At 42.4% G+C, this 14,626-nt stretch overlaps 1 protein-coding gene across 4 annotated transcripts in view; it reads left to right on the top strand.

Moving 5' to 3' along the window:
* TNFRSF14 (TNF receptor superfamily member 14) overlaps nucleotides 1–14,626 on the top strand; it is a 39,300-nt gene that overhangs the window by 600 nt on the left and 24,074 nt on the right. For 3 of the 4 annotated variants that reach the window (XM_075839665.1, XM_075839667.1, XM_075839666.1), the window contains exons 2-4: nucleotides 5,015–5,099; nucleotides 8,232–8,360; nucleotides 12,128–12,274. In XM_075839665.1, the coding sequence (XP_075695780.1) occupies nucleotides 5,015–5,099; nucleotides 8,232–8,360; nucleotides 12,128–12,274 (361 nt within the window). The remainder of the gene's footprint in view (nucleotides 1–5,014; nucleotides 5,100–8,231; nucleotides 8,361–12,127; nucleotides 12,275–14,626) is intronic. The other variant, XM_075839668.1, reaches the window with a different exon arrangement.

The following is a 14,626-nucleotide window of genomic DNA, read 5'->3' on the forward strand; positions in this document are numbered from 1 at the left end:
CCATTTTTACAGGATCCATGAGCGGTTCCTTGTGATACATTTTATTTTTCTTACCATTGTCTTATAAAGGATCTGTCGGGTGTCCTGATAAAAACAACAACTAATTGAAGTGTGAGGCTGGGTTCCAAAGGGTCGGATCTGCTGCGTGAAAACTACACAGCGTATCCGGCCTCGAACCCGCTGCGGAAACCGGGCTGGAAAAAAAAGTTTCAAAAAAGTTAATAGTTACCACCCTGGGCGTTGTCATAGCGACATGTTCCCCTGGTTTATGTGCAGCCCGGGCCTCCTGGGATGACGCTGCAGCCTGTGATAGGCTGGATCAGTCACATGGGATGAAACGTCATCCCAGAAGGCCAGGCTGCACTCAAAACAGGAAAGCGTCACTATGACAACGCCCGGGGATAAGTATGGGGTTTTTTTTTTGTTTTTGTTTTTTTTAAAAATAGTTGTTTTTTTTTTCAGGTTGGTGCAAAAATCACAATATATGTTTGTTTTTTTTTGTAGGACAAGTTGTATTTTTTAATAGCGCTATTTTGGTGTACATGTCATTTATTGATCAACATTAATTAACTTTTTTTGGAGGGGGGGTTATGGAAAAAACTAATTTCAACACTTTTTTTGCGTCTTAAATTTACGCCATTTACTGTGGTATAAATAACAATAACTTTATTCGGAGGGTCGTTACGATTACGGCGATACCAAATTTATTCTTCGTTTACTTCTTTTACACAATAAAAATGTTTTTTGCGTCACCATGTTTTAAAAGCCATAACTTTTATTTTCCCCCGGCGTAGCTGTATGAGGGCTTATTCTTACAGGGACGACTTGTAGTTTTTATTGGTATTTTGGGCTATATATGACTTGTGGATTGCTGTTTATTAAATTTGTTTGTTTTTTTTGGAAGGCCGGATGAACAGAAAAGAGAAATTCTGACAATGTTCTTTATTTTTTCACGGCATTCACCTTGCGGGTTAAATAATGTAATATTTTTATAGTTTGGGTTGTTACAAACGCGACGATACCAGATATATATATATATATATATATATATATATACACATTTTGTAAGGGGGAAAAGTAGGTTCTTTATTTTTTTAAGAGGCTCTGTCACCAGATTATAAGTGGCCTATATTGTACATGATGTGATCGGCGCTGTAATGTAGATTGCAGCAGGGTTTTTATTTAGCAATACGATCATTTTTGACGGAGTTATGACCTATTTTAGCTTTATGCTAATGAGTTTCTCAACTGGGCGTGTTTTACTTTTTGACCAAGTGGGCGTTGTACAGAGGAGTGTATGACGCTGACCAATCGGTAACCAATCAGCGTCATACACTTCTCTCCATTCATTTACACAGCACATAGTGATCTTACTAGATCACTATGTACACACACACACACACACACACACACACACACACACACACACACACACACACACACACACACACACACACACACACACACACACGTTACTCAAGTGTCCTGACAGTGAATAGACATCACTACCAACCAAGACGGGATGTCTATTCAGAATCCTGACACTTCTGTAGCGTCTCTGATATTTACAGCAGATCAAGCGTAATCTCGTTTTAAATGACAGGTTACATCGTAATCTCGCGATTAAATATCACACAGACGCTACAGAAGTGTCAGGATTCTGAATAGACATTGCGTCCTGGCTGGAGGTAATGTATATTCACTGTCAGGACACTGCAGTAACGTTATACTGTGTTTATGTGGCTGCACATAGTGATCTAGCTATATCGCTATCTGCAGTGTAAATGAATGGTGAGAAGTGTATGACGCTGATTGGTCACTGATTGGTCAGCGTCATACACTCCTCTGTACAACGCCCACTTGGTCATATAGTAAAACACGCCCAGTTGACCATTAAGAAACTCATTAGCATAAAGCTAATATAGGTCATAACTGTCAAAAATGATCGTTTTTCTAAATAAAAAGCACTGCTGTAATCTACATTACAGCGCCGATCACATCATGTACAAGATAGGCCACTTATAATGTGGTGACAGAGCCTCTTTAACTTGAGATTTTAGTTATTTATTCTTAAACTATTTTGACAGCGATGAGTACTGACACTGTATACAATTGATGGCCCAGCGACAAGTACTGACATTGTATACCATGATGGCAGCCCAGTGACGACATCTGACGCTGTGTACAATAAGGCTAGGGTACAGGGTGACGTTGACGGCGACACAGGTTGCACGACCAAAGCTTGCTGTGTCACCCTGCCTGAAAGCAGCAGGTACGGCTTTCCTGCGGGTCGCGACACGGCCACATTGACTTTCATTATCTGCGATGCAGGCACGGTGACACGGTGATCTTTGGTTGTTGCATCCAGTTCACACTGAGTTTGCTGACACGGAAACCGCGTCGGAAAACACGCGAAAAAACGGCCAAAAATACCTCCCATTGATTTCAATGGGAGGTGGAGGCGTTTTTTTTTCTTCCCGCGAGCGGGAAAAAGAAGCGACATGCTCGGGTGTTTACGTCTCTGACCTCTCACTGACATCAATGGGAAGCAGAGAAAGCGTATTTTGTGACGTTTTTTGCCCGCGGCCATTAAAAACGCAGCGAAAAACTCCGCAAACAGCGTGCAGACGGAATTTTGAGGCAGAATTTTCTGCCTGCAAAAAATTCTTTGTGAACATACCCTTAATTGGAATTTGTGGCACGGAATTTCACAGCAACATAGGTCAGGAGGTATTTTTTTTTTTTTTTCAGCGAGCTTTAAAAAAGTGCCGTGTGAACAAAGGCGCTGATTCCCACTGAAAGCAATGGGTGGCAAAAATGCGAGGAGTTTTCAGTGCTTATTAGAAGGCTGAATCGGAGTGCAAAATACCCTGTGTGAACATGGCCATATATATCCTTTTTTGTGCATGGATATATAAACTGTCTGTAGAGCTAGATTATATTTAGGATTGTCTGAAGTAACTTTTCCTATTGCGGCTGACCAGAACAGCATGATCTAGAGGTCAGTGGTGACAGTGTCACAGAAAATCAGCTGCTCCAGCTGGAGGAAGGGTTATAATGTATTTCCGTTCAGCAACATAAACAGGGGTGCATATGACTGACGGGTAGACAGACCTTTTTATGGGGCTGCCCCCTGATGTCTGTCTTGGACCTTTTATCTTCTGCTATTATTAGTTTGGGAAGACATATAAAACAATGCCGGCTGTTCTCCAAGCACAAGGCCATGCGCTGTAATCCAATCCACATGGAAGTGTCCGGCCTTCAGTATTAACTCTTTTCTGCCGGTTTCATAATTCTGGTTTACAATTCATTTGGAACAAAAAAGGTGTGACTCTCTGGAAGCTCGTATGGGTAGACTTGATAGGGCATGTCGAAGCGCGTCAGGTGCCCGTGCATGTCTTAGATGTTTTTGCCAGTTCTGTCTTTAGTTTTTATTTGTTGGATTTTCCATTTGCTGTCTCTGTTTTCTCCTGTTCCAAAACCTGAATAAGGCCTCGTTCACATCTGCGTCCCGTATTTCTGTTGTTGTGCTCCGTCACCGGATCCGTTGCATGATGACACCGTCGGCCCCTGACGGAAACTATTGACACATAGTTGTGTGTATGAAAGAAACCATAGCGGACAAGGGTCACCATACATCCCCATATAGGGTAACAGTAGGTTCTGTTGCATTCTCCCCGCAATAGAGACCGCGACATCTGTGGCTATAGGAAGTACTAAAACTTTATTTTTTTAAACTATTAAAATGTTACACCTGTAATCGTAACAACATTAACATCTAATTTTTATCACACGGTGAATACTGTAAAATCGAAACCCAGAAAACAATGACGAAATTATTTTTTTTTTCCATTCCCCCACAAAAATGTTAATAAAAGTTTTTTAATATATTATATATGTACCCAACAATGGCAACAAAAAATACAACTCCGCAAAAAACAGGCCCTGGTACGGCTATGTCGACAAAGTTTAAAAAGTTATGGCCCTCGGAATACAGTGATGTAAAAGCCAAAAGAAATCGCTGTGTCCTGAAGGGGGTAAACAGAAGGGGTCGTACTATTTGGTCACTGGACAATAAGCCGATCACAGAATATCCTGTAGCTTGGACTGAGAGGAAACTAAGTGTAAATTTGAGATGATCGTGAGCCTTTCAAAGGCCATGTACACGTTTTTCTTAAACATATATATATATATATATATATATATATATTATTAATGTGTTTTTAAGAAATTTTCCAATTGACTTTTATTAAAGAATGTTTCTACTCTTTTAAGATCCAGTTTCTATGTAGCCTGTGTAGATAGAAGCTGTATCGTTCTCTCAGCCGATTCCATTATGTCAGCTGAACTGACGGCTCGGCTGAGAGCGGGTTCTCTGTGTTTACAGGATCCACCTAATGTCGATCATATCTAAGTTACGAACTTAGATATGATCGATAGAAGCTGGCAATTGGAAAATTGCTCAAAAACACAAAACACGTTGACTTTTAATAAAAAATTAATAATCCAATCAAAGGAGTACATAGCCTTTAACAGGTCCTCTGCTTAGGACTCTGTAGGACTCGGTGCACCATGTATTACATGGTCGGCCAATCATTTAAATGGGTAACATTTTATTCTACATTGCTGCCAGCGGGGACATGTGTGGCCACCCACGGTTTTCCTCCGGCGATAACAGATTACCGGCTACATTTAAAAAGGTGGGATGTACCGTGAGCCAATCCCTTTAAAAGTGTCCTAGAAACGGTGTCAGAGACTGAAGTCCGGATAAGCGGCAACTGTTTAACGGCCCGAACCTGCCCTGTGCGCTGATGCTGCGACTTTCAGGGGGGCTAGAGAGCAGCGTAACCTCCAGATACCTCCAAGTCAGATCATATGTTGGAAGGTGCTGCCACGCAGCTGGGATGTCTTCTCTTCAGTATGTGGCTGTTACCTGAGTTTATAGAATACTTTATTTGATTATATAGCGCTTTACATTTTCTCCTTCAGTGTCTTTTATTTATTTTTATTTTAGCTTTTTCTTTTGGTGAATTTGACGTTGTCTTGTCTTCCGGGAGAATACCAAATGAATAACTTTTGCTGTCCAAAGTGCGATAAAGGTGCGTGAAATAAGTTGTTCTTTGCACTGCAATTGTTTATTATGTTTTTTTTACTCTAGCGTTAGTATACGTTTACCTCTATTCCGTCAGAGGAAGAGGGGATCGAAAGATTAAACAGAAAGCAAGTGTTCAGTTAGAATTACCAAAAGTTCTGCAGACTGCACTTTTGCTTCCATCAAAAAAAACGGAAACCTAGCGAACAGAAACAAACGGAAAGCAACAAACACAAATTACCATTGAAATCAATGGTAATTCTAACGGAACCGTTGCTTTCCGCTTAATCTTTCGATCCTCCCTTCCTCTGACGGAAGAGACGTAAACGTATACTAGCGCTAGAGTGAACTTAGCCTGACCTGTATTTTTATCCAATGTGCAGTTTACAGTGTGTAAAAATTCCAAGGATTAAGAGGGTTGTCCTTGGACACAAAAAAACAAGACATTTCTCTTATAATATAAAAATAAATCCGTAACTAAATAGTTTTATTACCACAGACGTCCTGATTGCCCGAATGGAGGAGCGGTCACATGATCCTAGAAGTTTTGTGGGTTTTCAAAAAGCTGTGACACATCGTCATACGGAGCGGCCTGCCCCACCTGCCTGCCGGCGTTGCTCTGTATCCCCCCCACCACTTCTGTAATTTGCTACCCTGCTCCTTTTACCCACTTGACCATACGCCGAATCGCCAGGTTCCTTTCCCCAGTGGCGTACTGACACATTTACAAGGGGAGGGGACAAGTCACAGCTTTCTGAAAACCCACTAAACTTCCAGGATCATGTGACGCTCTTCCGTTTAGACGATCCTTGCATCTTCGGTAATATAAACTATTTAGTAAGTGTTTTGTTTTAATATTAAAAGAGCAATGTCTTGTTTTTGTGGGTTTTCCAGTTAGTAGAAATTTATGGCCAATCCTCAGGGTCTAATCGTTTGGGTTCCGACTCTCGGCACCCCCGTCGATCAGCTATTTTAAAGGGGCCAGCGGGCGCTGCTTCCACACAATTTTTTACCTGCTCTGTACTGTGAATCGCTGGCACACTTGTAGTGGCTGTTCCTGGTATCACAGCCTTCTATATACCGTACTTGAATGGGAGGAGGTTGTAATACTGTTAATCCGCCACTACAAGTGTGTCAGTGATTCACAGTACGAGTAGTGACCGGAAAGGAGAAGAGGCATCGCTCGCATTATGCTTTATCTTCTATGGGGCTGCCGAATGTAGCACAGGAGCAGCCAGGTAAGAAAATTTGGAGGGGCTCCCAGCGGTCAGATCCCCAGCGATCAGATATTTATCAGCTAGGCTGTGGATAGGTGAAAAATATTCATTATGGGAAAAGCCCTCCAAAGGAAGGCTATGCAAACATTTTTTTGTTTTTGTTTTTTACTTTTTCAGGTAAAGCTGCTCTGTATTCTGTAGACAGAGCAGCAGTATCGTGCGCTTAAACCTTAATTCAGTCAGGTTACTGGGAAGGGTGTATACCGAGCAGGTATATCTTACGCTGCATCCTGTACCCGTCAGGTTCGCGGGACTGAGGCGTTCATTGTCAGTGGGTCCTGCCTATCTGTGACACGCAGGATCCACCTGTAATCAATCGCATCTAAGTTATGAACTTAGATGTCATGGAGAACCGCTCGATCGTGAAAAGGCTAATCAGCGGTCATTAAGGGGTTAATATACATGGAATTACATGCACCAGATATGTAACTAATGTTCCATTACAAAATATTGCATTACTAGCTATTGTATCTTATCCTGCAATTTTTCTTTCTATGTTCTATTCGTTGTTATGTACCTAACAGTATTTTAAATTGCGTGTGTTTTTTTTTCCTTGTCCACGTTCCGTCAGTGATAGGCTCTATAATTAATACATATTCCACCGATAGATAAACTTTTTCAATATATTTGTTTATCAAATATTAGTTCATTTTATTATAGTCCGAGGTCCAAAGGTTGTCATTCGAAACTCCCTCCTTTTCCTTTGATACAATTGTGTGGAATTTTTTCTAATACATTTTACTTACCTATATTTAACCCGGCATCGAGAGGGTTATATCGTGCTCACCATTTCCTGCCGGTCACAGGTGTACCTGCCCGGCCCAATCACTGGTAGAGGATATGGACGAGGCAGGCACACACGATCATTGTATTTCTGCCATGAATAAGAACACTGTCAGTGTTCGAAACGCGTAGGCTTGGGCAACAGCCGCACTTCAAACCACCCCAATTTTTAAAGAATTTTTGAATCAATAAAAGTGGGAACAAAGCATCCCTTTTATCCTTATACAGCGCTGGATCATTTCTCTTTTTTCTTCTACAGAATACAAAGCAGCTATATCTCAAAAAGTAAATTTTTTTAAAAATAAAAACGAATTATAAACTTGCACCAAAACACAGTGATTGACCTTTTTTATTAAAAAAAAAAAAAATTGCTTTCAAAGATTTACATAGCCTTTAAGCATGTAGGACATGTCAGCTGTCATTTGTATGTAATTCAAACTGCAGTTTTCAGTCCGTGATATACGGACCGTGTGTTGGCAGTTTTTCCTGGACCGACCACAGTTCAGGGAGTACGTTTTCAGTACGGGACATTATTCCCGCAAGGAGGCAAGGACTACGATCATCAAATATAACTATGATACCAGAAGCCCAGCTCCCTGAACTTTGGTCCGTTCAGAAAACACTGCCGACATATAGTCTGTATATTACGGACCAAACACGGCGTCTGAATAAGGCCTAAAGCACATGTTTACCTCTAAACACCACTTTCATCTTATATACAGATATAATCTACATAAAAAGTTCGGTAATTTTGTAAATACATTGCTTAACATCTTGTATTCACCTTGAGTTACCTCCTGTATTCTAGTCCAGAGCTGCATTCACAATTCTGCCAGCTTTAGAGCTAAAAATCTTCCAGGAGAGGAGGTGATGTCTGGTATCAAGCTTGTCGACTGTTTCCAGTAGCAACCAGCAGTGTAAATGCAGTTCTGGACTAGAATACAGGCTGTCACCATGTATCAGTGCAAATTAAAGAACACAAAGCATTCACAAAGTTACTCAACTTATGTAGTTAAAATGTATTCATTAACTATACAATGATGTTCAAAGGTTTTTCGTTTGCGTGTTTTTCTTTCTAGGTAGCTTTGTAAAAGCCCATTGTACTTCAGAGTCTAGCAGCAGTGTCTGTGTCATTTGTGCGGATAACCTGTATATAGATCTTCCAAATGGCCTCACTGAATGTTTCAGATGTAAAGAATGTGATCCCGGTAAGTGCAAGGCAGTGCAGTGATAATGTTCCTCTGTTATTCATACAAATTATTGTTACCACTGTGAGGAGGCCCATACAACCAGCAGTAGTGGCCGCGTGGCAAAATAAAACCTCAAAAAACTTTGGCAATTCATAGGGCAACCGCTGGGAGTACGGGCACCCTGACAAAACAAATATTATAATTAATTTTATAACCTAACGTTCGTGTTTTTTGTTCTTTTGTTTTGTTTTTTAAACCAATGATTTCCACAGAACAGGTCATCATATGATCGGTGGGGGTCCAACACTCGGAACCCGCACCGATCAGCTGCTCCGTTAATGTGGGGGATCTTTGAACCCAAATCTTTTTTGTTTAAAGTGCAGCTAAACGTTTGACAAACTTCTGACGTCATAGAGACATGTCAGAAGTTTGATTTGTTGGGGTTCGAGCACTGAGACCCCCACCAATCGCTAGCACGAAGCAGCTGAAGTGCTCGTGTGAGCGCTCAGCCGCTTCGTGTCTGTTCGGCTTTTTCACTATGACACGTCAGAAGTTCGTCAAACATTTAGCTACACTTTAATAAATCAAAGATTTTAGTGATTTCAAACAAGTTTTGAATTGACTTGAATTTGATAGAGCTTCTATGTATCCAGTATACATAAAAGCTGTATCCTGACATCAAAGCCAGTTCAGTCAGCTCAGCTGCACTGACGGCTTGGCTGAAAGTCTGTCCTGCGTGTCTCTGACACTCAGGATCCAGCTAATAACGATCACATCTAAGTTGATCCTGGATCAACTTTCACTGGAGCTGTCAGTGCAGCTGACCTGACTGAATCGGCTTTTACAAAAGGTGTACATAGCCTTTGATAGCTTTCAGTGTGATCCTCCTGAATTCCCTGTTGCTGTAAACGCCTTCTCATGAATATTTATTACCATTACCGTTTTAGAATATATTTGTTAAAGGGTAAATAAAATTTCAAAACTTCTGACATGTCAGAAGTTTTGATCAGTGGGGAGACACTCAAGGATGCTAAAACAAAGCGGCAGAAGCGCTCGGGTGAGCGCTGAGCCGCTTAATTTCTGAACGGCTTTTCTCGGACAGCCGAGCAAAAGTCTATGAGCCCATACACCGACTGCTCGGCTTTCCAGCCTGGAGGAGTTGTCTGGTCATACTCCCGTCTCTTAAGTGAAGGAACTACGAGAGTAAGTGACAGCACAGCGTGATCTCACGAGATCACGCTGTGCTATGGATTAAGCTGGACATGAATGAAGAGAAGTGCATGAGGCCGGTTGGTCAGCGTCATACACTTCCCTTTACTACGCCCACTTGGTTGAGTAAAAAAAGCGCCCACTTGGGCATTAAGAACAAATTTGCATAACACTTAAAATGCTCATAACCTTGTCAAAAGTAATAAAAAAAAAACAAAACACATTACTTATCTACATTAAAGTGCCTATTAGATTAGGTAGGAGATAGGGCAGTTATAAACTGGTGACAGAGGCAGAGTAAAGGCAGCCCTGTGGGCCTTCATTAGGTCCCTGGGCTGCCAACTGTCGTCATCCATTGATCTCACTGTGGGGGGGGGGGGGGATGAGCTGTCGGAGGTGGCCGCCCCCCTCTTTTCAACAGCTCAGATGCTGCGGTTGCGATTGACCGCAGCATTTGAGGGGTTAAACAGCCAGGAACAGCGCGATCGCTGCTCCCGGCTGCTAGTCCCGGGTGTCCGCTGTAAAATACAGCCAACACCCACAGCAAGCGTACTCCATACATCACGTCTGGGTGCGCAAAGAGGTTAAAGATAAATGCCTTTATAACAATATTGTGGTGGTAAAAAGTCTTCCAAAATGATGTACTCCTCCTTGGTTACATAGTTACATAGTTAGTACGGCTGAAAAAAGACACACGTCCATCAAGTTCAACCAAGGGACGGGAAAAGGGAAGTAAAACATTTCTACACATCGGAGCTAATATTTTTTTGTTCTAGGAAATTATCTAAGCCTTTTTTGCAGCATCTCCTGTCCCTGCTGTGACGGCTCCTGCGGTGGCTATTCCATAGATTCACAGTTCTCACAGTAAGGCCTCATGCACACGACCGTATTTTTTCCCACCCGTAAATACTGGCGTAAATACGGGTCCGGTGTCACACGTATTCCACCCGTTTTGCACCAGTATTTACGAACCCGTGCTCGTAAATATGGGTCCGGTGTCACACGTATTCCACCCGTATTTACGAGCACGTTTTTGGCGGCAAAATAGCACTGCACTAATCGGCAGCCCCTTCTCTCTATCAGTGCAGGATAGAGAGAAGGGACAGCCTTTTCTGTAATAAAAGTTAAAGAAATTCATACTTACCCGGCCGTTGTCTTGGTGACGCGTCCCTCTCTTCACATCCAGCCCGACATCCCTGGATGACGCGGCAGTCCATGTGACCGCTGCAGCCTGTGATTGACCTGTGATTGGCTGCAGCGGTCACATGGCCTGAAACGTCATCCAGGACGTCGGGCCGGATGTCGAGAGAGACGCGTCACCAAGGCAACGGGCGGGAGACCGGACTGGAGGAAGCAGGAAGTTGTCGGTAAGTATGAACGTCTTTTATTTTTATTTTTTACAGGTTTATACTGATCGGTAGTCACTGTCCAGGGTGCTGAAAGAGTTACTGCCGATCAGTTAACTCTTTCAGCTCCCTGGACAGTGACTATTTACTGACGTCGCTTAGCAACGCTGCCGTAATGACGGGTGCACACATGTAGCCACCCGTTATTACGAGAGCTCCATAGACTTCTATGGACTGTCCGTGCCGTTATTACGGCCAGAAATAGGACATGTTCTATCTTTTTTAACGGAACGGGCACCTTCCCGTGAGAAAACGGGAAGGCACCCGTCGCCAATAGAAGTCTATGAGCCCGTTATTACGGGTCGTGATTACGACCCGTAATAACGGGAGTTTTTACGGTCGTGTGCATGAGGCCTAAAGAAGGCTTGTCGCCTCTGCAGGTTGAACCTTTTTTTCTCCAGATGGAGGGAGTGCCCCCTTGTTTTTTGAGGGGGTTTCACATGGAACAGGATTTCACCATATTTTTTGTATGTGCCATTAATATATTTATATAAGTTAATCATGTCCCCCCTTAGTCGTCTTTTTTTAAGGCTAAATAGGTTTAGTTCTTTCAATCTTTCCTCATAAATTAGATTCCCCACGCCCCTTATTAGCTTCGTTGCTCTTCTTTGTATATTTCATCCTTTCTATGAACTGGAGCCCAGAACTGAACTGCATAGTCTAGATGAGGCCTCACTAATGCTTTGTAAAGTGGTAATATTACATCCCTGTCCCGTGAGTCCATGCCTCTTTTGATGCACGACAATATCTTGCTGGCCTTAGAAGCAGCTGATTGACACTGCATGCTGTTATTTAGTTTATGATTTACAAGTACACCCAGATCCTTCTCAACAAGTGACTCCCCCATCTTCCATAGACTGAACATTACTACATAGCTTGGTGTCATCTGCAAAAATAGAAATAGTGTTATTAATCCCATCCTCTATATCATTAATAAAAGTACTCCTAAGAAATATTCAGATGAGTATTTTTACTGTGCTGGAAAATAGTTAGCGTGACATCGGAGAGCGTCGCTGTTTCTCCAGTATTCAGTACCTGGCATCTTTTCTATTTAACCAGGTGTCGGATTACCTGCTTTATATGATTCTTTATAATAGTTGTAGAACAGAGATCATATTATTTTTGAAGTGCTCGGTGGCAGAAACCATCAAATGTTGTTTTATTCTTCAGGAGCCAACCTGGCCGTAAAGGAGAAGTGCACGTCTTCTAAAAATACAGTCTGTGAATGCAAAGCCGGTCACTTTTGTCCGCACCAAGACTGTGATATATGTCAGGATCACACGCAGTGCCCACCTGGTCAATTTGTAAGGAAATCTGGTAAGAGTGTTTGTATATGTGACACAAATTCATGTGTGGCAGCTTTCTTAAAGAGGCTCTGTCACCAGATTTTGCAACCCCTATCTGCTATTGCAGCAGATAGGCGCTGCAATGTAGATTACAGTAACGTTTTTATTTTTAAAAAACGAGCATTTTTGGCCAAGTTATGACCATTTTTGTAATTATGCAAATGAGGCTTGCAAAAGTCCAAGTGGGTGTGTTTAAAAGTAAAAGTCCAAGTGGGCGTGTATTAGGTGCGTACATCGGGGCGTTTTTAATACTTTTACTAGCTGGGCGCTGTGAAGAGAAGTAACATCCTCTTCTCTTCAGAATGCCCAGCTTGTGACAGTGCAGATCTGTGACGTCACTCACAGGTCCTGCATCGTGACGGCCACATCGGCAGCAGAGGCTACAGTTGATTCTGCAGCAGCATCAGCGTTTGCAGGTAAGATCGACTTACCTGCAAACGCTGATGCTGCTGCAGAATCAACTGTAGCCTCTGGTGCCGATGTGGCCGTCACGATGCAGGACCTGTGAGTGACGTCACAGATCTGCACTGTCACAAGCTGGGCGTTCTGAAGAGAAGAGGATGTTACTTCTCATCAGAGCGCCCAGCTAGTGAAAGTATTAAAAACGCCCCGATGTACGCACATAATACACGCCCACTTGGACTTTTGCAAGCCTCATTTGCATAACTACAAAAATGGTCATAACTTGGCCAAAAATGCTCGTTTTTTAAAAATAAAAACGTTACTGTAATCTACATTGCAGCGCCTATCTGCTGCAATAGCAGATAGGGGTTGCAAAATCTGGTGACAGAGCCTCTTTAACCTCTTGCCGCGCTTCTCCGCAATAGTACGTCCTGGTGAGGGGTTAGTTCCCGCATCAGGACGTACAGTTGTGGAGTAGTTCCCGGCGCACACTGTCCTAACGGACAGTGTCCGGGAACCGGGAGGTCAGCTGTCCCCGACAGCTGACACTCCAGCCTTCCCGGTCAGCGAACCATCGCCGCTGATTTCGGCAATTAATCCCATAAATGCGGCGACAGATTGCCGTCGCCGCATTTAAGTGGTTTGAAGCACATCGGCAGCCCTCACAAAGTGATCGTGGGGGCTGCCGATGCTTGTCGTGGCAATCGGAGGTCAGAGAATGACCTCCGGGTTGCCATGTACGGAAGCCTCGGAGGAGCAGCCTCCGGCCGGTCCTCCTCGGCTTCCTGTCAGTGTGACAGTCACGTCACCACGTCACAATGACAGTTAGAGTACATTACACTACGTGTGTAGTGTAATGTACTCCAGCAGCGATCAGAGCTGCAAGTCTAAGTGTCCCCTAGTGGGACAAGTTAAAAAGGTAAAAAAAATAATAAAAATGTTTTAAAAAAGTGTAAAAATATAAGTTATATAAACAAACACTTCATTTTTTTCCTATAATAAGTCTTTCATTATAGGAAAAAAATGAACACGTTAAAAAAAAAGTACACATATCTGGTATCACCGCGTTCGTAACGACCCCAACTATAAAACTGTTATGTTATTTTTCCCGCACGATGAACACCCCAAAAAAAATCAATAAAAACGACACCAGAATCGCTATTTTTTGGTCACCACCCCTCCCAAAATAGAGAATAAAAAGTGATCAAAAAGTCGCATGTACCCGAAAATAGTACCAATAAAAACTACAACCCGTCCCGCAAAAAACAAGCCCTTACACCGCTTTTTTGACTGTAAAATAAAAAAATTACGGCTCTCAGAATATGGTGACACAGAAAATAAATTATTTTATAAAAAAGTGATTTTATCGCGCAAACGCTGCAAAACATAAAAAACCCTATATACATCTGGTATCGTCGTAATCGTACCGACCCGCAGAATAAAGTAAAATCGTCATTTATAGTGCACGGTGAACGCCGCAAAAAATAAACTAAAAAACATTGTCAGAATTGATGGTTTTTGGTCACCCGACCTGCAAAAAAATTTTATAAAAAGTGATCAAAAAAAATCACATGTACCCCAAAATGGTACCAATGAAAAGTAAAGATTGTCCTGCAACAAATAAGCCCTCACACGGCTCCGGTGGTGAAAAAATAAAGAAGTTCTGGCTCTCAGGAATATGGTGATGCAAAATGTGCAGTGTTTTCTAAAAGCGGATAACATCGGGCGCCATTTATCAGTGCGACACCGGCCACACATCTATGAATTATTATTTATTTACCGCATTTTTATACCCTCTTATTATGCCCTGATGTTCTCCGCACAGATTACATATGCCCCCACATTATAAACTGAAATACCAGCAAAACAGAAAAACGACCAAGCAAAATCTGCGCACCAAAAGCAAAATGGCGTCCCTCCC

The sequence above is a fragment of the Rhinoderma darwinii genome, chromosome 10 (assembly GCF_050947455.1).
Source record: "Rhinoderma darwinii isolate aRhiDar2 chromosome 10, aRhiDar2.hap1, whole genome shotgun sequence".
Lineage (NCBI taxonomy): Eukaryota > Metazoa > Chordata > Amphibia > Anura > Rhinodermatidae > Rhinoderma > Rhinoderma darwinii.